The sequence below is a fragment of the Oncorhynchus clarkii genome, chromosome 3 (genome assembly GCF_045791955.1).
Source record: "Oncorhynchus clarkii lewisi isolate Uvic-CL-2024 chromosome 3, UVic_Ocla_1.0, whole genome shotgun sequence".
Taxonomy (NCBI): domain Eukaryota; kingdom Metazoa; phylum Chordata; class Actinopteri; order Salmoniformes; family Salmonidae; genus Oncorhynchus; species Oncorhynchus clarkii.
This window is the reverse complement of record NC_092149.1, coordinates 70,675,979-70,700,906: the sequence shown is the minus strand read 5'-3', so window position 1 is coordinate 70,700,906 and position 24,928 is coordinate 70,675,979. Positions and strand designations below refer to the sequence as shown.

General features: G+C 42.4%; 1 protein-coding gene across 2 annotated transcripts; it reads right to left on the bottom strand.

The window, feature by feature from the left end:
* Positions 1–770: 770 nt before the first annotated feature.
* LOC139403646 (tryptophan--tRNA ligase, mitochondrial-like) lies at positions 771–19,476 on the bottom strand. Of its 2 annotated transcripts, none has more exons than XM_071146971.1 (6): positions 19,363–19,476; positions 11,105–11,362; positions 5,751–5,831; positions 5,054–5,136; positions 4,821–4,939; positions 771–3,724 (listed from the first exon to the last, which is right to left on the bottom strand). In XM_071146971.1, the coding sequence occupies exons 1-6, from the start codon at positions 19,465–19,467 to the stop codon at positions 3,276–3,278; spliced, it is 1,095 nt and encodes a 364-aa protein (XP_071003072.1). In that variant the 5' UTR covers positions 19,468–19,476; the 3' UTR covers positions 771–3,275. The 2 variants fall into 2 exon arrangements, with proteins under 2 accessions (XP_071003072.1, XP_071003073.1); XM_071146972.1 differs by lacking the exon at positions 19,363–19,476 and adding an exon at positions 14,937–15,030.
* Positions 19,477–24,928: the final 5,452 nt, after the last annotated feature.

Genomic DNA, 24,928 nt, shown 5'->3' with positions numbered 1-24,928 from the left:
GTCTCCTAACGTACTTTGGTGCGAAAAGTACAAATCAATCCCAGAACAACAGCAAAGGACCTTGTGAAGATGCTGGAGGAAACAGGTATAAAGGTATCTATATCCACAGTAAAGCGAGTCCTATATCGACATAACCTGAAAGGCCGCTCAGCAAGGAAGAAGCAACTGCTCCCAAACCGCCATAAAAAAGCCTGACTACGGTTTGCAACTGCACATGGGGACAAAGATCATACTTTTTGGAGAAATGTCCTCTGGTATGATGAAACAAAATATAACTGTTTGGCCATAATGACCATCGTTATGTCCAAATGGACAATGACCCCAAGCATACTTCCAAAGTCATGGCAAATTGGCTTAAGGACAACAAAGTCAGGGCATTGGAGTATCCATCACAAAGCCTCTTGGTTATCATTGGCGAAGACTGAACTCAAGTTAGGGGTTATTTGCCACTTCGCACAACATGTTATATATACCCCAGAGGTTGAAAATAAACCCCTTTTAAGGTGATATATCATCATTATTATAGGGCTGTGAAACCCATTGCCGTATTTATTTATTTTACCTTTAGGCAAGTCAGTTAAGAACAAATTCTTATTTTCAATGATGGCCTAGGAACAGTGGGAACTGCCTGTTCAGGGGCAGAACAGGGGTTTGAACTTTGAACCTTCCGGTTACTAGTCCAACGCTCTAACCACTAGGCTACCCTACCGCCCCGTATGGCTTCAGACATGACATTTCTCACCATATATATTTACTGAGAGCAATTTCCATTTTATAACAGGTAATGCATTTATTTACAGTAGTGTGTTGGTTTAAGTATTTCTTTCAATGGAAATACAGAATATGTATAAAAATGCCAAATATAGCAAAAGCTAAATCAAGCAGAGATTTATGACTATTTAACCATGTTAATCATTACTGAAACATACAAACTACAAACATTTAAACAGTTAAAGAATGAATACATGATAACTAGATAAACAAATTATTAATACAAAAGTTGGCTATAACAGGAGTACAAACAAAGTAGTGTGTAAGTGTTTGTGTGCGTATTATAGTGTGTATTATAATTTCCCATCATTAAAATGTATCTGCATTCCCCAATGAAATACCTTCATTGATAGCACAAAACAAAACCTGTCTCTCTCAAATCTGGCAACCCTCATAAAATTCAACATAGCCTTGAATAAAATGCATTATGAAAGAAATGGTGTAATGTAAACAAAAAAGTGGAGCCTTGTATTAAATGCATTATGAAGAAAATTGTGTAATGTAGGCTTCGCGAAATATGAAATGTGTTATGAAGAAAATCGTATAGGCCTACTGTTGCCTACACGAAAAAAGGGCCTATGACTACAAGTGCACCAGTATCCCAAAGTGTTAAGTGAAAACAAGCATAGAAAACAGTATTGGCATTAATAGAAATAAAAAAACACATGGTTACTATTATAATTATTTCGGTGACAATACTGGATTATTGGATTAAAAACATGTGTTTTTTATATAAATAAATATTGGACACAAAAAAGGCAGTGTAGAACACCATTACCCAAAATGCATTGCTCCAATAACTTCCAAAAGATTGTTCTGAAGATTGCCCCAAAAAAATTATTTTCCTACAAATTAAGTCACAAATAAATCTGCTGGAATAGCTTGGAAAAATGTACATGAATTGAGTGTGAAATTGTGTGGTATTTGTACAGTGAGCTGCTGCAGTTATGGAAAATGGGAAAATAACAGGATAGCCTACAAATACTCATTCAGAAATGTCACCTAAGGATGAAAAATGAATAGTCCAACAGAAATTGGAACTTAGTTTAACATGGGAATTATAGGGAATGTGGAAATAATGACAGTGTATTTGGTTTCTGAATGTGATTTATTGCTCTGAAAAAAGACAATTGCCACCCCTATGCACCCTGACTTGTCTGCTCACAGCATACTGCCAGGACTATCAATAGCCTAACCAAACTTTGGCTAATGCATTTCTGAGATTAATTCATTACATACTAAGAAATAAAAAATTATTAGTTAAGGGGTACAATGTTATTTCAAACTTATGAGTAGCCTAAATCAATTAGCCAACTATAGTACAAAAGTCAAACAATTTAAAATAAAACATGAATACAAAACCTCAATGTTTGTTTTTAGTGTCAAATAAGATTAATACTAAATACTTGAACCTGCATTTGCCTCCGTTACTGTTTTCTATTGTAATGAAATTCATCTAACACTTCATAAAGTAGCCCGAGTCCGGCTACGTGTGTTGCGGATTAAAGTGCCTTTCCGTCCTTTCAGAGTATTTCAGCAGCTTTGGAGGTTCAGGCTATTTTCCTATGAGTTTTTAGCCTATACCATCAAGATACAATACAGCTTTTCCTATGGACAAATTGGGCATACACTCCATTTAACACAACTATCGGATAGGCCTACAAACCAGGACATATTCCGGGCACAGATGACGTCTGGATCGAATATAAATCTGAGAGGAGATTCAGCCGAGGTAGACTAAAAATACAAAATCAAGTCGACCTCCTTCGTAAAAACATTAGAAATTCGAATAAACCCATTTTTATTTCTCATGCGAGATTAGATTACATTAAAATGATCTTGTAAAATATATTATACGTTTTATACTGAAAGATCCTTGAATATATAAATATATTGCATGTATTAAATTAGGTAGCCTACTCCTTAGTCATTGTAGGCTATTATGAATAGACTATTTTCTGCCATATTTGTCCAGCTCCCACAGAGGGTTGTTTTTCATCACCAGGACTGTGGGAGAAAATATCAGGATAAACCACAAAGTGTAAAAATATTATCCTAAGCAGTCCAGATCGCAGGTTAGTCTATCCAAGTATCACAGTGAGGCTGAGCTCTTCTCCATGTTCCATCTTCATCTATAGACCAGAGCCCACAACTGAACAGGCAGAATGCCTACTATTGACAGGGCATTAGCCTACTCACTACCCAGACTGTCTGATGAAGGCCATGAAGGGAAGGTGTGTGTGTTGTGTGTGATAGAGCTTGAGAAACCCACAGAGTATACTGCACATATTTATTCTTTAAATAATAAAAAAAAGCATTATCAGCAATATGAAACAAGGCACAGAGCCTCATAAATGACAACACATAGTCAAGCACCATAGCCAATCTTCCAGTCAGTCACAGTCACACACACACACTTTCTGGATTGGGATTATTCAGAAGTAAATTAAATTAATTAATTGACAAACCATAGAAAACAGGCAATTTGATCCCCCCTTTTCCCCTCAGCAGAAGCCTACTCTGTGGCGGACCTCCTTGAGTACAGGTGCAGCCAGCTCCCTGGCCCTCTGGGCTCCGTGGGCCAGCAGCCTCTCCAGGTGCCCCCTGTCCCCCCTCAGCCTCTCAATCTCCTCCCTGATTGGTGTGAGCCGCTGCACCACGGCATCCGCTACCAGCTGTTTGTACTTTCCCGTGTCCAGCCCCTTGGCCCACCCTACTGCCTCCTCTACCGTGCACCCCGCCACTGCCGCATGAATCAGCACCAGGTTGGACACGCCCGGACGAACCTCAGGGTCAAATGTCACCTCAGAGGTGAAGTCTGTGACGGAGCGGCGGATCTTAAGGACGATGTCGTCGGGAGAGTCGGTGAGGTTGACAGTGGCCATCTTCTGGGGGTCTGATTTGGACATCTTGGAGGAGGGGTCACGGAGGGATTTCACCTTCCGCGTGGAGCCTGATTGGGATGAAAGAGAATAGGTCTTGTTACGGCTGGGTTGTGTTAGGCAGCGATATAGCTATAGCCTCTTATTAAAGGTGGATGTATGCATGATATCCTTGCTTCAAATGAATCCCTTTTGAATCATGTCACCATAAGAACCAGGTCCTGGCAGTATGCTGTGAGCAGAGAAGTAAGTGTGCATGGGGGTGGTAATAGAGGGTGAAGAGGGGGTGTGAGGGTCCATATCCTGATAAGCTCTTAGTGTCAGGGTGATTTAAGAGGACATCTTTGATTTGGTTTCAAAGACGCAGCTGATGATTGACAGGTGTCAAACTGCTGACAACCCCTGTAATACACACACATCTATTCATCTCAACACACACAGCATCAACACACACACACCAAGTCATCTTGAGGACAGAGCACCCCCCCAAAAAAATATATATTATCACTCTAGTTCTCAGATAAGATGACAGGAACAGTCCTTTAAATCAAAGCCCCATTACACGCATGGTTGGTTACATCTTATGCTTTTACGATGGCCATAATGATGGAGAACATGCTGGCCATGTGTCTTTCTGTCAGTCTCCATCAGTAGAACATGCTGGCCATGTGTCTTTCTGTCAGTCTCCATCAGTAGAACATGCTGGCCATGTGTCTTTCTGTCAGTCTCCATCCGTAGAACATGCTGGCCATGTGTCTTTCTGTCAGGCTCCATCAGTAGAACATGCTGGCCATGTGTCTTTCTGTCAGGCTCCATCAGTAGAACATGCAGGCCATGTGTCTTTCTGTCAGTCTCCATCAGTAGAACATGCTGGCCATGTGTCTTTGTCAGTCTCCATCCGTAGAACATGCTGGCCATGTGTCTTTTTGTCAGTCTCCATCAGTAGAACATGCTGGCCATGTGTCTTCGTCAGTCTCCATCAGTAGAACATGCTAGCCATGTGTCTTTCTGTCAGTCTCAATCAGTAGAACATGCTGGCCATGTGTCTTTCTGTATGTGTATATATTTGCATCTGGACGTGTATGAGAAACAGAGAGCGAGAGCGAGAGAAATGTTGAGTACTCTGCCTGCAAATATAACCAATGATCATACAGTGTGCTGACTTACTAAGCAGAGCACGTGGCTCAGGGAAGAAGTCTCCGTAGGTGTTGTTGAAGATGCGGGCCAGGTCCTGAGCCAGCTCCAGATGTTGAACCTGATCTTCTCCTACTGGGACGTGAGTGGACCTGTCAGAACAAAGGAGAAAACCCAAACTTACTAAACGTTGTCTTAAATATTTTATTAATTTGAGGCAGCAGCAACACACAGACACAATGTGGTGCTGTAGAGACTGAGCTCACTTGTAGAGGAGAATATCTGCAGCCTGCAGGACGGGGTAAGTGTACAGCCCCACACTCCCCTCATTCCTCTGTTTACTCTTCATCTGGGGAGAGGGGATAGAAAGAGAGAGGGAGAGAGAGCAGGAAGAGAAATTAAAGGAGGGGGAGAGAGGGAACAAGAAAAGAAAAACGTGTTGGGTTATTTTTAAGAAGGCATTTTCTCTTTACGAGTGAAGAGTGCTCCCACAAACCCAACATGGCTGAATTCAAGGGACATTTTCTGCCACGTTTGACATGAACTCATCGGTTGAGTAAACAAAAGGTGTTTTCTGAGTAGAACCAGAACACTGCTGGCTGTCCCTTCCTTCCCTCTGGCATCCTAGTAAAACTGCATGTGGCCAGGGAAATCACTGTCATTATGAGAACGATAAAACAGATCTGGCAGGTGAGGTATGAGAAACAAACAGGACTAAAACAATAGTCAGGACGCTGAAAATGGAGGAAGATGGAAGAAAAGCATAGACTTTTCCAACATTTGTAACTTGACTAAATAATTGTACTTATCAGCACAATTCTCCCATTTACTGAGTGCAGCACAATTCTCCCTTTGAAATCAATGTATAATTTACAAAAACTCATGATTTGTCCCCAAGTAAAGTCATTCAGTGGTTCTACCACTGTATTTCAAAGTCCACAGCATTCCCAAGCCGTTCTGTACCTTCCACTGAGGCAGATGTCTGAGTCGGGGCATACTGGTAAGACAGCCTAGGATCCAGGACAGTTCAGCGTGTTCAGAGACCTGTGGAAGAGAGGGAGAGACATCACAACCAGTCAGTCAACATAATTGAAGCCCAAATATTGTTTGTCTGTAGTCTTTTCCAATCGTATCTGTATACGGGTTGAAAAATGAAAGATTTGGACATAGATAAGCACAGGAATTGGAACGCAGTGTCTGTACAGTAACATGCTTGCTATACATGACGTCAGAGCTCTGGCTCTGCTCTTCACAGCTCCGTATGGGTTTTGACTGACAGACGTTCTGAACTTGAGTACCGCACACATCAAGATGTTGCCCCCATCCTGATGTACAGTTACAAGATGACATGCCGTTATACTCTGGGTTGTCCTGAACAGAACGAGCCTGTTTGCTAAGAACATTTGCCATGGATCACACATATGAATGGACTCATGACTCCATTCTATTACGATCTGCTTCTCTGAATGCCTTGCGAAAGCCTGACACTAAGATCGTATTTTATAACTTAGTTAGTCATGTTGGCAATAGAACAAGCTTTCAAATTATGCCCACCTGACTCAGATTGCGTTATATAATAGATCGTTTTCGGATTGCGCAAACAGCAATTGTGTAAAGACGGGGATGTAGGGCTGTGTTTGAAAAGTGTGCTTGCTCTAGTTCCTCATTGAGACAGTTAGGAGAGCATGGTTATGCATATGCTTCCATATTTCCTCTGTAATAAATATTTATATGTATCCCTATAGGCCAAGTGTAAGGGGTTAGACAAAGCCTACCTGTAAAATGAAAATCAAAGTCTCTTCCACTAGTCTTGTTGACCCCATGGGTCAAGTCAGCCAGGCTACTTCTCCACCACTACAAAACATACTGTAACTAAAAACCTTTCAGATTCTCTGGGGACAGGTAAGGGGTGACGCCTAGCCCCACCATGTGGCAGAGATAGGAACTACACTGGATTCCCCCCACCCCCCCTCTCTGAGTCTGCACGCCTTAGCAGGTGCTCTTTTGCCAATAGCCATACTCCATTATACATCGGTATCAAGGCATTAGAGCCATTAAATAACTCCAATAACCTAAGCCTTAGCAGGGCTGGTTTAATGACTCCCTCTCTGCACAAGGCTACAACCATCCGATGCTTCTCTTTCCGACATGGTCCTCTCTAAAATCAATGGGCCTGGCCAACAACTCATTGGTGTGAAAAAAAAAATTCTGCTTCAGAGAATTAAAGTTTATTGGCACTGGCAAAGTGGCTGCCATCCCTCTCCATTTAAATTTAGGACAGCACAGAACTAAACCAGGACTTTAAACTGAATGAATGTAAGTAGAGAATTCCAGCCAGACGATGAAGGTGAGATAAGAGGTTGATGACAGCAGAGTGAGGGACACACTGACACCGCTCTAGTTTCAATAAAATACTTTTTAGAAGGTTCATAATGAACAACTGCATTCATATTGAATGTGATCTTTTTTCGTAGTAACTGAAACAAAGACCCTACTATTAATGTTATGGACTATGTCATTATAGGACGACTGATTTAGTCATTACACAGTAGATCAACAGCTCTTTCATTTCATTAGCGGGTGGGAGCCAAGATATTCCTATAAAACTCACAGCTTTGTCGATCTGCTGCTGTTATTCCAGTAAGAAAGGGTCTAACTTTACTATGGTCTTTCTTTCACACACACACACACACACACACACACGCGCTTTTCCATTCTCAAGATGAGGGCCCTTCCCTTAAGACACTATTGATTTCGGCTTGTAACCACTTTTTCAATGAAGTCAAGTGTTTTCTTTGGGTGGTAGTGGTATTTGTACATGTGGAACAGACTCCGGCTCATGTGTTCGATGGGAGGTCCCCTTCGCTGCCAAGATATGTGGCATGAAGCTAAACGGGAATAAAAATAGGGCTGTGTGTGTGTGTGTGTGTGTGTGAGGAAAATCACAGATGATCACACTATCAAAACAGACAAGGCATTTCCAGAGATAAACACACAAAGACACAATTTAGGTGTCTAGGGAAAATAAAATGTCATGATTCACTTCTATTCCTAACACCTCCCTGAAACTGATCTGTTGAAGTGGTGCATATGGTTAATCTATCATTATCCCCCCTTCATGTTGTTTCCTCTGAAGTAAACGGTGTTCTGTGAATGCGTTTTCCTAATCCCTGTGAATTTGCAGAGCACACAAAGATAAGGATCAAAGTGATAGAATAAGAGTTTTAAAGCTGCTGCATTACGTAAACATTGAGCTTGCCATGGTAAAACATACGTTCCAAAATGGCCGCTGCTCCAGCTCAGTCTCTTGTTGACATGCTGGGAAACAGATCCAAGGCAGCCTGCTCAGACCGCCAAGTCACAAAAACACTCTCAGCTTTTCTACCGGTTTGTAAACCACATAAGAATGTAGAGTACCAGTCAAAAGTTTGGACACAACTACTCATTCAAGGGTTTTTCTTTAATTTGACTATTTTCTACATTGTAGAATAATAGTGAAGACATCAAAACTACGAACACATATGGAATCATGTAGTAACCAAAAGTGTTAAACAAATCAAAATATATTTTATATTTGAGATTCTTCAAATAGCCACCATTTGCCTTGATAACAGCTTTGCACACTCTTGGCATTCTCTCAACCAGCTTCACCTGGAATGCTTTTCCAACAGTCTTGAAGGACTTCCCACATATGCTGAGCACATGTTGGCTGCTTGACCTTCACTCTAAGGTCCAACTCATCTCAATTGGGTTGAGGTCGGATGATTGTGGAGGCAAGCTCATCTGAGGCAGCACTCCATCACTCTCCTTCTTGGTCAAATAGCCCTTATACAGCCTGGAAGTGTGTTGGGTCATTGTCCTGTTGAAAAACAAATGATAGTCCCACTAAGCCAAATCAAATGGGACGGCGTATCACTGCAGAATACAGTGGTAGCCATGCTAGTTAAGTGTGCTTTGAATTCTAAATAAATCACTTACAGTGTCACCAGCAAAACACCCCCATACCTCCTCCATGCTTCAGGTGCTTACCACACATGCGGAGATCATCCATTCATCTACTCTGCATCTCACAAAGACACAGCGGTTGGAACCAAAAATCTAAAATTGACTCATCAGACCAAAGGACAGATTTCCACCGGTCTAATGTGCATTGCTCGTGTTTCTTGGCCCAAGCAAGTCTCTTCTTATTAGTGTCCTTTAGTAGTGGTTTCTTTGCAGCAATTTGACCATGAAGGCCTGATTCATGGTTATCCTCTGCAGTAGAGGTAACTCTGGGTCTTCCTTTCCTGTGGCGGTCCTCATGAGAGCCAGTTTCATCATAGAGCTTGATGGTTTTGCGACTGCACTTGAAGACTTGCAAAGTTCTTGAAATTGTCCAGATTGACTGACCTTCATGTCTTAAAGTAATGGACTGTAATTTCTCTTTGCTTATTTGAGCTGTTCTTTCCATAATATGGAATTGGTCTTTTACCAAAAAGGGCTTTCTTTGGTATACCACCCCTACCTTGTCACAACACAACTGACTGGCTCAAACGCATTGAGGAACAAAATTCCAAAAATTAACTTAAGGCACACCTGTTAATTGAAATGCATTCCAGGTGACTACCTCATGAAGCTGGTTGAGAGAATGCCAAGGGTGTGCAAAGCTGTCAAAGGCAAAGGGTGGCTACTTTAACCTCTCTAGGCTAGGGGGCAGTATATTCACGTCCAGATGAAAAGTGTTCCCAAAGTAAACTGCCTGCTACTCAGGCCCAGAAGCTAGGATATGCATATTATTAGTAGATGTGGATAGAAAACACTGAAGTTTCTAAAACTGTTTGAATGATGTCTCGGAGTATAACATAACTTATTTGGCAGGCGAAACCCAGAGGACAAACCAACCAGGAAATTTGTTGAGGTCACTCTCTTTTCAATAGTTTTTCAATGGGAATATAGAATTTTAAGGCAGTTGCTTGCAATTCCTATCGCTTCTACTGGATGTCAACAGTCTTGAAATTGGTTGATGTTTTTCCTTTGAGAAATGAAGTAGCAGCCCTGTTCAGAACGAGGGTCGAGTGAAGTGTACTGTTGTGGTTGGGGCGCATGACCTGAAAGCTCACTCCACTTTGTTTTTATCCGCTATTGAACGCAGTTTATCCCATCTTAAATTTTATCGATTATTTACATTGAAAAATACCTAAAGTTGTATTAGGAAAGTTGTTTGAAATTTTTGGACAAAGATTACAGGTAACTTATTAGATATTTTGTAGTCATGTTGCGCGAGTTGGAACCAGTGTTTTTCTGTATCAAACGCACCAAATAAATGGACATTTTGGAGATATAACGACAGAATTAATCGAACAAAAGGACCATTTGTGATGTTTATGGGACATATTGGAGTGCCAACAAAAGAAGATCTTCAAAGGTAAGGCATGAATTATATCGTTATTTCTGAGTTTTGTGTCGCGCCTGGCGGGATGAAATATGATTGTCTGTGTTTGTTTGATGGGGTGCTATCCTCAGATAATACAGCGGCTGGATTAACAAGAAGTTTATTTAAACCCGTGTATAACACTTGTATCTTTCATCAATATTTATGATGAGTATTTCTGTAATTTGATTTGGCTCTCTGCAATTTCACCAGATGTTATTTGAGACAATGCGCCAATTTAAACTGAGGTTTTTGGACATAAAGAGGGACTTTATTGAAAACAAAACAAAAATGTATTGTGTAACATGGAGTCCTGGGAGTGCCACCAGATGAAGATCAAAGGTTAGCGATTTAGTTCTGACCTTTGTGAACCCTCTCCTTGGCTGGAAAATGTCTGTATGTTTTTTTGTGGCTATGCTCTGTTCTAACATAAATCACATGGTGTGCTTTTGTCGTAAATCAATCTTAAAATCAGACACTGTGGTTGGATTAACAAGACGTTTATCTTTAAAATGATGTATAATACTTGTATGTTTGAGGAATTTTAATTATGAGATTTCTGTTGTTTGAATTTGGCGCCCTGCAATTTCACTGGCTGTGAAACGCTAGCGTCCCACAAATCCCAGGGAGGTTAAAGAATCTCAAATATATTTTGATTTGTTTAACACTTTTTTGGTTACTACATGATTCCATATGTGTTATTTCATAGTTTTGATGTCTTCACCATTTTTCTACAATGTTGAAAATAGTACAAATAAAGAAAAACCCTTGAATGACTAGGTGTGTCCAAACTTTTCACTGGTACTGTAGGTTCAAACTCTTAATAGAGCAGTGTGTGTGTGGGGCGGGGGGGGGTGAACACTATTGCAGGTGTATGGTGGTCTGTGTGTGTGCGTGTCTGACTAACCTGTGACTGTTGGAAGAGGATAGATGTCTCTGGGTTGATGCCACAGGCCAGCAGGCTGGCAGCCATGTCCAGTATGTTAACCCGCAGCAGGGCTTGGTCCTGGGGCTGGGTGATGGCGTGCAGGTCCACTATGCTGTAGAGCACTGAGGGGTACTGGTTCTGCAGGGACACCCAGCTCTCTAGAGCCCCAAGGTAGTTCCCCAGGTGGGGCACACCCGTGGGCTGGATTCCTGAGAACACACGCCCACCTGGAGGCTCCTGGGGTGGAAGAAAGATTTGATTTTCATTGATGAGCTGTTATTGAGATGCTAGCTATGGAGATAATTCAGCACCTCTAACAGTCAGTGGGAGAACAGAACAGCCAACGAAATGAGCCAATGAGGCCAGAGCATGAACAACTACAAACTGCCAATGAAAGCAGGGCAGGCTATCAAACCAATAAGAGTAATTAAAAAGACTCCTCCTATTTAGTGTAGGTATATAGTCAGAGCACACACACACAGAGAGACAGAGACACAGAGAGAGACACAGAGAGAGACACAGAGAGAGACACAGAGAGAGACACAGAGAGAGACACAGAGAGAGACACAGAGAGAGACACAGAGAGAGAGAGAGAAGAGAGAGAGAGAATACTCAAGATCACCATAAACCAAAGTGTATCAGAAACAAAGGCCTTATTTTAAAGCCATGGAATGGGCCCTTTCCCCTCTAAAAGAGAGAGATCACTCTTCCCTTTCTGATCTGTGGGTAAATAGTGTTTCTGGTTCTGCCATGCTCAGGTCTGGCTTTGACTTACTCCATTGATCCATGGCATCGATAAAGTCTGCTAGGTTCTGCCCTTGGTCCATTCCTACTAGATATGACATTGTGCCAGGCCTGCACCAAATACTGCGGAACGGAGGTGGCATGGAAGGGGACCTGGAACTTCACTTATGACTTGAGGGGTTTCTTGGCTAAATATATTATACAGCACTGCTGTTCAGCAGAAAAGCGTAAACATTTTGTTTTAGTATGTTAGGAGGGACTGTCTGCTGACTCTGCTATGCCCGTCTGAGTTTTGGTTATACACAGTGCTTGAAATTGTATCGGTGCACTACCCTTCACACCACAAGCGAAAACAGGTGTCATAAAATCAATTCTGGATACCTTGCAAACAACAAAATTGGGTTGAAATCCCTTGCTGTGTAACTTGAGCTGCAATCTTTGAAATTCTTTATCTTTTTTTATTGGTAGTTACCATCTTGTCTCACCGCTACAACTCCCGTACGGGCTTGGGAGAGACAAAGGTCGAAAGCCATGCGTCCTCCGAAACACAACCCAACCAAGCCGCACTGCTTCTTAACACAGCGCGCATCCAACCGGTAGCCAGCCGCACCAATGTGTCGGAGGAAACACTGTGCACCTGGCAACCTGGTTAGCGTGCACAGCGCCCGGCCCGCCACAGGAGTCGCTAGTGCGCGATGAGACAAGGATATCCCTACTACGATGCAGTGCCCTAGACCACAATGCCACCCGGGAGGCCCGAAATTCTTTATCTTGACAAATCTTTAGGAACTTACTCTCAGATATTGTGCAGGTAATTGTACAGTATTTTGGGTTATCATAACTAATCAGAAAACCAAAACACTCAAAGGATTTCTTGTACGTTCAGCAAACAGCAGCAGTAGTCTGAATCCCAATCAGTTTCTGTGATGGACAGACAGCCTTCCACAGCCTCTGGGATAAGATAACAGCAGTTCCTAGACCAGTCCCATCCTGTTTGTCGTCTCTGTCTGTTCGGCCTAGGGGATCAGATAACTGCTCTGAGACCAGCCCTCTGGGATCAGATTCCAGGTCAGTACGGGGCAAGCACTCAACGCCAGCAGGAAGGAACTGGGTGCTTATGTCATTATTACTGAGGCGGTAATTTCAGCAGAGAGCCATTGATGCTGAGGGCCCCTTCAGAGGTGTCAGGAGTGATTTGGGTGTGGACGGCCTGAATATGGCTCATGTGTTCTCACCTCGCGTTGACATGCCAAATGCACCCCCCCTACTCTCACCCTGGGGGAGGCTATTAGCCATGCAGACATGGTAATGGTGTTATTTGAGACAATCGCAGACTAACAGAGTAAACGCTAACTGCTAACTAGCCACTGGGTAATCAGGCTCACACATCACAGACGCCTGCCTGACACCTCTGCTCAGTTTAGCATTTGGTCAGAGAAAATTCTAAAACTTTCTTTAACATGTGCGACTACAGTTGAGGAAATACATTAAGATACGTAGGAAAGTATGCTAAATGTTGACAACGCGACAATAATCGGGATAATTAAGGCAAAAATTTAACATGAAAGTGGCTGTTCTTTGAGGAACTGAAATGACAAGATGCTAGGTGAATAGTCAACGATGCAGAATACCTCTCCCATTCGTAACCAAACCACCTTAACCTGTCTCGCCCTCTCTCTGTGCGTCTCATCCTCTCTCCCACCCGCTGTGGGCCTGTTGATGACACGTAGCAGCATCGGTAACCTCTACTCATATTTTACTATGAGGGGTACGATGCTGTCCTACCACAGCGTAGCCTAGGTGACGAAAGGTTTCTTCATCCACATCTAACATATGGTGATTACATTACACACCGAGTGTGACTAACGCCAACAGCTAGAAGGGTTACGTATACTTTCAGGCCATGTTTCCACAATCACATACACTTTCCGGGATGTGTGTTTGTATAACAGGTGTGAGTGTGTAAGAGAATGATGGAAATAAACTGAGGGATGGATGGAGGTTGTGTGTGTGTGTGCGCACAGCAGGAATGACAGAACTCATCACAGATGGAAAAAGTGAATCACATCTGACATCGAAACCACACTAATGACATTACAGAAATGCAACGCACGGCTTCTATTAAGCAGAAAAACATCAACAATCATCGATGGAAGTTTTGGAAAAGATTCAGTTAATTAGAAAAAGTGTTTTCTTTATGACTTATTTAACCAGAGAAGACCTGTGGCCTAAATTCAACAGAACAGCACAACTCACCTCCCCAAATTCTCCTCCTAGTTTCCCCCAGACCACATGTGGATCACAGCATATGTGCAAAGAGGAATGCCAGAAATCCTTATTAATTGTGTGCAAAGTACAGTGCTGTGACATCTTTCCACTGGAATGTTTAAAAGATGACAAATATATTGCTTTACAACAGGAGAGAGAGAAATCATTTTTAATTGAATGAAGGATTGTGCTCTCAAAGGCATTCCAAAGGGAAGTCCTCCAAGTTACCACAAAAAGAAGAGTCTGCTTTCCTGACAGTCCTCCAAGCAGGTTGTGTAGGTCTACGTCACTTGAGCTACTTCATCTAGGTGGACTTCCAATCTCAGTTGAGTTGACTGGCTGCTGACTTGCAGCCTGTCTGTCTAAGTCGGTGTCCAGCCAACACCATAAATCACTGGAGTAGCTTGATTGCCATTGGGCAAGAGGCTGGGAAACTGATTTTCTTTTCTCCTAACACATCATATGAGAGTGGCTCACTGACATTCCCCTCACAGGGCTTCCAGAGGACCGGCCCCTGCAGTGGCCACAACTCCACCATGCCAATTTCAACACTTCTCAGAGTCTCCACCGGGGGCACCGGCCACCTCCACAGGGTACCGTCAGCCCCTCCGTGGGACCAGATCCGTCACAGCATGGGAAGGTTCGAGCTGGGCCTAAGCGGTGGGGATTAGATGCTCTCTGGTCCTTGTGTCCGTTTGCCTTAGTCCCTCTCGGTCTCCCACTGAGACAGACACACAGGGTTCAGTGTTCACCCTCACCCCAGGCATCCCATTAAACACAGAAACCATGCTGAACCAACCTCTAAAACAGGCCTCGGTCCTGCCGCTCCCACCACCTCCTTCGTCTCCCCCCTCTCCATCACCCCTCTTTCTCTCCATCCCACTCTCGCATAGGGACCTGTTAAGGCAGGCGACCAACAGAGTCCCACTTCAGTGAGCTATTGAGCAGGAAATGGTGTTTAATGTACACCCTCACTTTTAGAGGGTGATAGGGCAGTGTGTGTGTGTATAGCCTGTATCAGATCACAAAGTGTGAATGATCACAGAGAAAACACAGGGGTAGAATGAAAGCGAGAAGGAAGATATTAAAAACGAGAGAACTTAAAGTGAAGGAGAGCAACGTAGAAGCCAGAGAGGGAAAGAAGGTAGGTCTGGGTGAAAGAGAGATTATTTGTTCTCTAAAAAGGGGTTGTGAGGGGTATGGATGGAGGAGTGGGGTGCCCAAACGGAGCGTTTGATTAAATCTGTGGTTGACGTGTGGGACAGGTGAGATTGATGAGGTTCCTCTGTGCTTCATACTGTGCAGAAAGCGGTTGAGGAGAAGGGAGAGAGGAACTGAATGTGTCAGTGAGGCGGGACAGGGAACACGGCCTGCTCAGACCATGGGGTCCCCCGGCTGATTAATGGGACTGGAGGCCCTTCAAAAACAGTGCTCCCCGCAGACAGAGACCGACAGCACTCCAAAAATAACCAGGAGGCAGCCCAGCACAGGACTACCCCAATACAGAGCTATGGCTACAGTCGGACATCAGACCAAGCTTAATGCCTACCCAATAAAGCCCTGGCCTAGCTAAGCCGATACAGCTACGGGCCTGGCCTAGCTAAGCCGATACAGCTACGGGCCTGGCCTAGCTAAGCCGATACAGCTACGGGCCTGGCCTAGCTAAGCCATTACAGCTACAGCTTTGTTGGGCACACCATGGACAAATCAAGACATTGGATAAATTAGGTCCTTGTCAACAGCATTTGATACCATTAATAGGCCTTTGCATTAAGTAATGAGTGTTTTAAATTTGCCTATAAAAAGATGGCTGAATGAGTTAATGATGGAGTGGTGTAATTTTACTCCACAGACTAGAAATAATAATACCATAAACACAGCAAAAATAACCTGGAGACACTTCATAAATTATTCAATCTATAATGATGGTAACACTGAGGCCAGGGCCAACCTCTGCCAGGAAACACACGCAGCGTCTGTTGACTTGAGCACGGCCCAAAAGCACGATTCCAGATACATCTTAATTAAAAACCATCAGACCTTCTGTCCAACGTCTGGGTCTCCACAGATTAAGACATGGGATTGGAAAGCTTTTAAGGCTCCCTGGGTATTAACATAGACATATTAGAGACAGACTTATTCTGCAATTCAGTTTAGGTACATCGAAGAAAGAAAGAAATGCTGACATTCGGGGGAGTTTGGACAAATGGCTGATTTGCAAAGCATTGGTGAGCCTAGCAGGCCTTTGACACACCTAATTATCCTGGATGGAGGAGACTGGTGAGAATTAGTGGGTTTTTCTGACAGTTTCAAATAAATAGAGCAATTAATGAATGTACTCAACTTGAAGTCCATGATGTTTCCCTGTTCCCCTTTCCCGGTTGTGTGGGGCTAGGGAGCTGCTCTAATGGTTTTAGCTGACACCACAGTGAGTGAACTTGGAACTGAGCAGAGCAGAGGCGAATTAGAAGTCACTTCCTTCTTCCTGGAGCGTGGGGTTGAGATGACTGATATCAGCCATTAGGAGCACAGACAAGTTAAGGAGCGGACAGAGAGGAAGGGAGGGAATACCATGTTACACAATGCTAGGAGGAATCATGGCTGCCCAAAGCTGCTGCCACAAGTCTGTACTCAGGTTACTCGCTCTCTGCCCCTAACAATGAATGTAATATCAGTTCTGCTACACCACACCCTAGCTTAAAATAGATGCACCATTATGGCCTTCTCTGGCCAGCTGTACATTCAAGTGCATCAACTGCCCACATTCTCATGCTGCAAAATACTTCAAAAAGGTACAAAATCGCTACGCCATTTCCTGGTTGCTAAAATTTGAATAGTTCGCCTTATTTCACTTTCTGTGACAAAACAAGCAATTGTAGAGAATTATTCTACCATCTAAACTGCTGTGAAATATCCTTTCAATAACCAAAAATATTGTATCTTCAGCTGGTGTACAAAATCCAAAGCAAAACTAAACTTAAGAGCAGGAAGCATAGAATAGCACAATGAACAGATCTACTGCTTTTTAGATTTGCTTTCAATTTGATTTATTTTTTTATTTTACCTTTATTTAACTAGGCAAGTCAGTTATGAACAAATTCTTATTTTCAATGACGGCCTAGGAACAGTGGGTTGTTCCCACCGTTCAGGGGCCGAACGACAGATTTTTACCTTGTCAGCTCGGGGATTTGAACTTGCAACTTTTCAGTTACTAGTCCAACACTAACCACTAGGCTACCCTGACAGATCTATAATTCACATTTCTATGTGAATTTGGTCAGGTCTCCCAAAAATGTACATATTGCAGATTTAAAGAAAATGTGTTAATACATTTAACTATTTACTATTTTCATTTCAAAACGAGTAGACAGATGCACCGTTTACCATGGATGCAGTCTCCGTGAATGCGGCAACATTAAATGTCAATCGAGCTATAATATAGATCTTCACCTATACTTCAACAATACGACCTTAGTATTTAAAGGTTCCATAATTTTCCACGACTTTGTAGACTGACGGAGCTGTGTAAACACAAGAGTTAAACTATCTCACTATAAATTGTATGTGTGGATAGGTTACTAAGAAAATATGGCTACAAAATGTGTTAAATAGTCTCAGATTTATAAAAGGCCAAGTCAAACGTCATGGGCTGCTCTAGATCAGTGACAGTTTATAGTTAATCTCTATTGGTCTGCAGAGGTTCTGTGATTTAACACACTTTTTCGAGCTCAATGTCTTGACGCACATCACACCTCGGAGCATTGTGTCCGGATTTGCGCGCTGCCGTCGACGTTTGGAGAAGATTTAAACAAATGAAAACCAACACTTCATTTCTGATGTTATTTCAGGTAATGAAGCACTGCTGTGATGATGCTTTCGGTTCCTCCACTTCCATCTAGCCTTCCGCCTCGGCGCGCACACACCTCTCCAAAATCTCGAGAGACTTAGCCTTAACAAAACACAGATGCAGCGGCGGTGAGCGCGCATTCCGTTCCTCAGCACCACTGGCCAGTCATTAAGGCCCCACAGCTCGTACATCAGTTTAAAAAAATAACTCGGTCGTAACACAATAATTAGCATCCTTACTGTGCCAAAACGCACAAACTATTGTTAGCGGATTGTTGTTGGATTTAACAGTCTATTAATTTATCCAAGGGGGCTCGTGTCATTGCAAGTCAAGGGTGCAGCGCAAGCTCAAAATAGTAAACCATCCTAGAATAAATTACGCATTTTAAGGAGATCAAATATGTAATAATTATAGACCTCTAAATTTGGACACATTTCCTCATGAAACAGCAGTCTAAAGCACTAGGCGTTATCAACTGCTGAGCATTTCACACATGGCCTTACTAAATAGCCTACTCAGTGTGCAGACTTTTGTTCCAGCCCAGTACACATGAGGGCTTGCTGATTGAGTTCATTAGTGGGGAGTTAGAACAAAAGCCTGCATGACCAGAGTTGGTGACCACCATTCTAGCATAAACTACTACATTAATTGCCTATTTAAGTGTAAGGTTTTTAGTAGTTAGGTTTATTTCATATTGTACACATTCGCAGCTAAAATCTGAATTACATGATAGACAAGAAATTGAACAAATAATTAGATTGAGGAAATTGAAGAGTGATGGATTAAAAAGTTGATTGAAGTAGTTCGGGATGAATGGCGTGTGGTGAAGCACTATTGTATCAAATATGACAAATGGCAGGATAATACTACACAGCCACATTGCTCATAATCTCAATATTTTACCACTAGGAAAATAATATTAGGCAACTACTAGTTGCTATTATTGAACTCATACAAACTATCGAAATCATAATTATTATAGCACTAACATTGAATTAATACAGCCTACGCGGGGGGGGGGGGGGGGGGGGGGGGGGGGAGCAAATGTAAATACATCAACTACATCGTTTTCGTTTATAAACCATGCATTTTCCCAACAAGATAATGTCAGGAAGCCTTGCATCAACTAGCACTGTTTCATGAAAATGAACTGTCAAAAACAGCGTCCTACAGTTATCTCCTGGTCTAAACATAATATCAAATCAAATTTGATTTGTCACATGCGCCGAATAGAAAATGTGTAGTGGATCTTTGTGAAATGTTCACTTACGAGCTCAATTTGGAAAAGGAAATGGTAACACAAAAAAATAAAGAGGCTATATACAAGGTGTACAATAACAAATCAATGTACAGTAAATGTGCATTTGAAACACACTACCTTTCCGTCTGCACATTGTCCAGCGCAGAATAGTCTTTTTGGAGAACGACTCTTTTGAATGAATTGAAGGAGATATTTCACATTACCCCTGATAGGGAGCGCCATCTTGGAATAAGGAACTACGGTGGCTAACATAGGCCAAACAGCGCGTTCATAATGTACTCCTATATCGGCTACTCTCAGAAATGTGCCTTTTGAGAACTAACTTGAGTTGTATGAGATGGCTGGGGAGCCTGCATATTTAATATAATATTATTATACAATAATATAATATTTACTATAATATATTTACTCTAATGTAAGATATTTTTCACAGTAAAATTGTTTTAATCGAGCCCTTTTACTATAGATAAACTCTTTCCGAAACATGTAGCTACTTTTTTAAGTGGGAAAATAGTATTTGATTTAACAAATAGACAAGTACATAAGTTAAAAATTATAATAGTGCAAATGTGAAGATGCTGTATATTATATTATATACATTATATATTATGTATATTATCTACATTTTCAATTCCTATGATATTGTTTGTCTTTGTATTTTTAGTATGTATTGGGAAGGCACAGTATAGTAGACCCGACATATATATGTATACATATGTATAGTTGTGTGACAGACATGTATGGTTTCCTCTCTGTCTGAAACCTATGTCTAATTGGCGGGTGTTGTGTCTAGACAGCTCCTAAAACTTCCCCAGCAGCTGCAGAACTCTGCTCCATACCTCCCTAATTACGAGAGGCGATATATATGATTATACGCTGAGGTGGATTGGATTTCACACGTTTGGAGGGCACGCTCGATCCTCCAAGTCCTCAGAGTTCAAACCCATTGTTTTGCCCCAATCAACATCTGCTCCTGGTTTTTCCCACCTTTACATCTGGCTGTATTTGCACAAATATAATTCCATATTCATTATTATTTCCTGAGGCGCTGAGCTCCTAATGCACCAGGTCTCTGTGGGGATCCTCTCCAATCTGAGTTAGCGGTGTGTGTGTGTGTGTGTGTGTGTGTGTGTGTGTGTGTGTGTGTGTGTGTGTGTGTGTGTGTGTGTGTGTGTGTGTGTGTGTGTGTGTGTGATGGGCCTGGTGTGTGTTGGCTGGTTTCTCCCGCTTCACCAATGAAGCCTCTGGCCCCGTTTCCTGGCCACCCACTTGAGGTTTGTCTCTCCTCTCCTCCTTTTCTCCCTCACTCAAGAGGAATTTACTCCCCTTGTTTCAAAGTACCAAAGTGTGTCTGCAGATTATTCCTCTTCATCTCTATTGGTACGGGGAAGGAGGGTTTTGTTTTATCCCCTCTTTTTGTTATCGTCCTCTTCTGTTCTTTTCACACATGGTTTGTTAAATTAACACCCATGTCAAATTAGAGTTTTTAAGTAAATGCATTAAGAATGGGCCTTCCTTCATTGACTGTGTACACTGCCATCTACAGACTTTTGGCAGACTTTTCAGACAGTCCATCTGTGGAAAATGGAGGGAGAAACAACGAGGGCCATTTTGTGCCAAAGTCAGCAGATCTCCTGAGGCCCCTCCTGCATGTCCAGCAGCCTGCTGAGAAATGGTGAGAAGCTGCCAGCTTGCTGAGTGACAGCCTCACCCTTTCATTACTCTCCACAGATCACTAATTGTCTGTCCTTTCCCCACACGTCCATCTGGGGGATTTATCTTTGATCCTCCACAACTTGACTCCTTCACCTTCCTTCACCACCCCTTCAATAGGCAACATTGGGGCCCTATCCCCTTCCAATAGGCTATGTATTTGGGCCAAACCCCTTGTCCAGACATATGTATTTGGCCCGAGACCTATTGACCGCCCCTCCTGAGCTGAACAGAGAATGGGCAGGGTGGTGGCGACCGACGGCCCACCTGTGATAATAAAGACAGGCAGGGGGCAGCGGCCCACCGTGGGCCTGGGCTGGGAAGCCTGGGGCTCTGCAGCACTGTGTATGGGCCTCAGTGTGGATCAACGGATCCCCGACACGGCTGTATCCTGACACTGAAAGACAGGCCCTCCCCTCTGACACAGCGGCCGGCTGAGGCCATGGGGTGTCCGCCACCCAAGTGGATGGACAGATGAGTGTAGGGGTGGATGGATTGAGGAAAAAGAGGGGGCCGAGGGGGTCAGAAAATTGGAGAAGATGAAAATCTCTGCGTTATTTAATGGAAGGTGTCTCTATGGAGTGAGTGTGTAAGGCCTGCAGAAACATTCCCCAAACTCATTTTATTATTTTCTTAGTGTGAAAGCCTCTGGAAGGATAATAAACATTTTTTGCACTAAAGTATTTTGTGTAAAGCAATGTTTGCTTCCCTGAGGAAGGTCTGGCTTTCATTAAGGCAGCAGCGTGTTTGTCTGTCTGTTGTAGCCTGCAGGCAGGCAGGCAGCACAGAGAGACAAGCAGACAGGTAGAGCAGCTGGGCAGAACCCCCCAGGCCTGACAGAGAGGGGCTTTAAGTGAGTTGTCTCTGTCACAGCATCTGATGTGACTGACACCAGAACACCAATCACACGACCAGGGGTCACCTGGGCCTGGACATCAACTAACCACCATGAGCAAGACAGACACTCAGAGTTTCTCTTTTCTTTCTTACACACACTCTCTCTATCTCTATCTCTATCTCTCTCTCATGTGCCTCTGATTTGCTGGCATCTCCTATGGATAGGTATATAGTATACAATGAGCGGGTACTGTAACTTTAGCATGTCTACAGCAAAAAAGGAAACCTACAAAACCCTTAGGCATGTTTTGCATTGTGGTTGAAAAATGGCGATGGTAACATTTGGTATATTGTCGATGATATATTGTCATCATGTATATTTCTTTGTTGAAATATTTTGAAAACAACATTGATTGAACCAGTTTGTGTCCAGTAAGTTCTCTCTAGTGGGATTTTAAATCTGTTTAAACGATCTGAATTTCCATGAAAGCTATTTCTACAAGAGTGTCATCATGTCGGATTAAGACAACACACAAGGGGGTGTGTTTGCTGCTCATCTCCACAATAACAAAGATCTGGGGATGACTGCATGTTAGTTAGCGTGTAATCAAAGCCAGCTTCTTACATAAATCAATGCTCGGGTTTATCAGAAAACGACTGACGCTAGTAGATCAAGACTTCTCCTGATTTGACCACAATTGAGGACCAGCATTAGCCAGACTGGCATTATTCATTTAGTGTGAATGCATTAAAATAATGTCTGTCTCTTTAGATGCGAGGTCTTCCTGAATCCACCCTGAGACTGGGTGCCACAGAGCCAAACTCAATTTTGTTGACAGTTTTTTTCCCTTCATAGTTTCACTACATCCATGTGACCGATTACCAAGATCTATCTTCTTGCTCATATTTTCCTCTGTTTTTGTCTCGCTAGTTTTGGGGTTCAGTAGGGATTCAGTGATGTGGGAGGAGAGAGGGAGGGAAAAGAAAGAAAAGAGGGTTTACCAGATCGTAGCCAAACAGCCTTGCTTGGCTTACTGTGTGGATTGGCACACACACACACACACACACACACACACACACACACACACACACACACACACACACACACACACACACACACACACACACACACACACACACACACACACACACACAGAATAGACTCTCCATGGAGCGAGGGAGTGTGGTCAAGCCCAGCTATGGAAGGGGGTTTACTTTTGCTCGGCCTATAAGCCTTTGATGATTAAATAATTCATTGTTTCAGGCTATAATTACCCTGCATTAACACATGGTGGAGGGCGGCAATGACGTAGGCGTCGCCCGCCTCTCTCACAACCTAATGACTGATGAAGCATCAGAACAGTGCACACACTGTTCGCTCAAGTGTCAGTAATCTAGTGTGTACTAGCAGGAGTGTGGGTATTTTCAAGGGTTGCTAAAAACACCTAATTTTCTCCAGTTTTAAAGCCAGAGAAGGGGTGAAGGAAAGGTCAGACGTTTTTTTCACTGTACAGATGTTCAAAACACATCAATTTACAGCAAAGTTTCAGCTGGAATTATCTAGATGAATTAGTGATCGTTAATTGATGATTAATTAAAGATGCAGTCCGGGATCTTAAGCACAAAAAATCTTAACATATTGTACGAATTGGATTCATAACACATAATACCAAATATATATATATATATATATATATATATATATATATATATATATATATATATATATATATATATACTTTTTTTTGTAGGACGTAACATAGCATACGAAATGTACACAAAAATGTACACAAAAAAATTGAGATTTCAAACCCAGCTGAAATCATACTAACATTCCAGAGCATCACTTTATAAAAATAAAACACAGAAAATCACGTTTTTGACTGCACTGGGCCTTTAACAAGATCTATATGAATAAGACTGTTTGGTCGGTAGAATGTTCCTGCTCCAGGCTCACCTGGTGCAAAGTCTGGCATCACCTGGTTCATGGATCAGACATGAGTAAGCACAAATCAAGATGTAGACTGTTGTACTTCTTTACACTTGTACCAGTGTATGGGTTGAAAATGGCAGATTTGGGCACTGATAAGCGCCTAAATTGGAACTCGGTGGCTGAACAGTAAGCAACATTTCCTTTCGTAGGATACCCGGAGGCAAAGTCATTCATATCTGTTGGGTTGAGGCTTCTTGGGTGGCTTCTTGGGTGCTTGACATCACTCCGAGACCTTACCAAAACACAAAACATGGCAGTTAATTTCTCTTGCCTCGGATCTGAAACCAGTAGTAACCACCACAATTATAAATTGGTGGACTAATCTAACATTCTCGCGCGCAAATAACATTGTCTCTCTCTGCATCTTCCTCTACTTCTCTCTCTCAAGGTACTGATGTGCCCAATCAGTCCTAAAACTCTCCTAGAAGATGAGTATGCTTAGGTCCAACAAACACTGCCACCAACAGAAACAATCCTACAGTCCTCCAGCACTAGCATGTAATTAGATGCTTAATTACAGCACACAATAGCCAGCTCTGAGACACACATGATCTGCCGGCTGCTTTTACAGGTAGCTTAGTTTAAGGTTCTTTCTTGGATAATGAAGGATAATGAAGTGTAGAGGAGCCCAGGCATACCTGCCCCAGTTGGAGTTCATCCTGAAATCCTAAATATGACTGCAACAAACCGTAAAAACAAACCATAAACATTTCAGACAGATCATTACACGATCATTAGTGGTGGCTGTGTAGTGGCGGGAGGAAAGGCAATATCTACTGGTTGTAAGGCAGGAATGTCGTTAACAACGCAAACGTAGTTGTTTATGTTGCCAGCTAAAAGTCACAAGTTCACAGGTTGTTGTTGTTTCAATAAACATGTTGTTGTTCTTTCCCATTTTCTGAAATTATTTGTGCAAAAATAAATATAGATAAACTGTAATAGTCTAATAAAAAGCATGCTAACACACCTTTTCTCCATTGGTATTGTTATACTCTTAGCAGTATTTATTCTGTTACTAATTACTTGATTCACATCTACAGTATGGTCTCAGATAAATCAATTAAAATTGATTTATAATTTTTATAATAATTATATCATTTATGTTCTACTATATAAGTAGTATATCAATCATAACTAGCC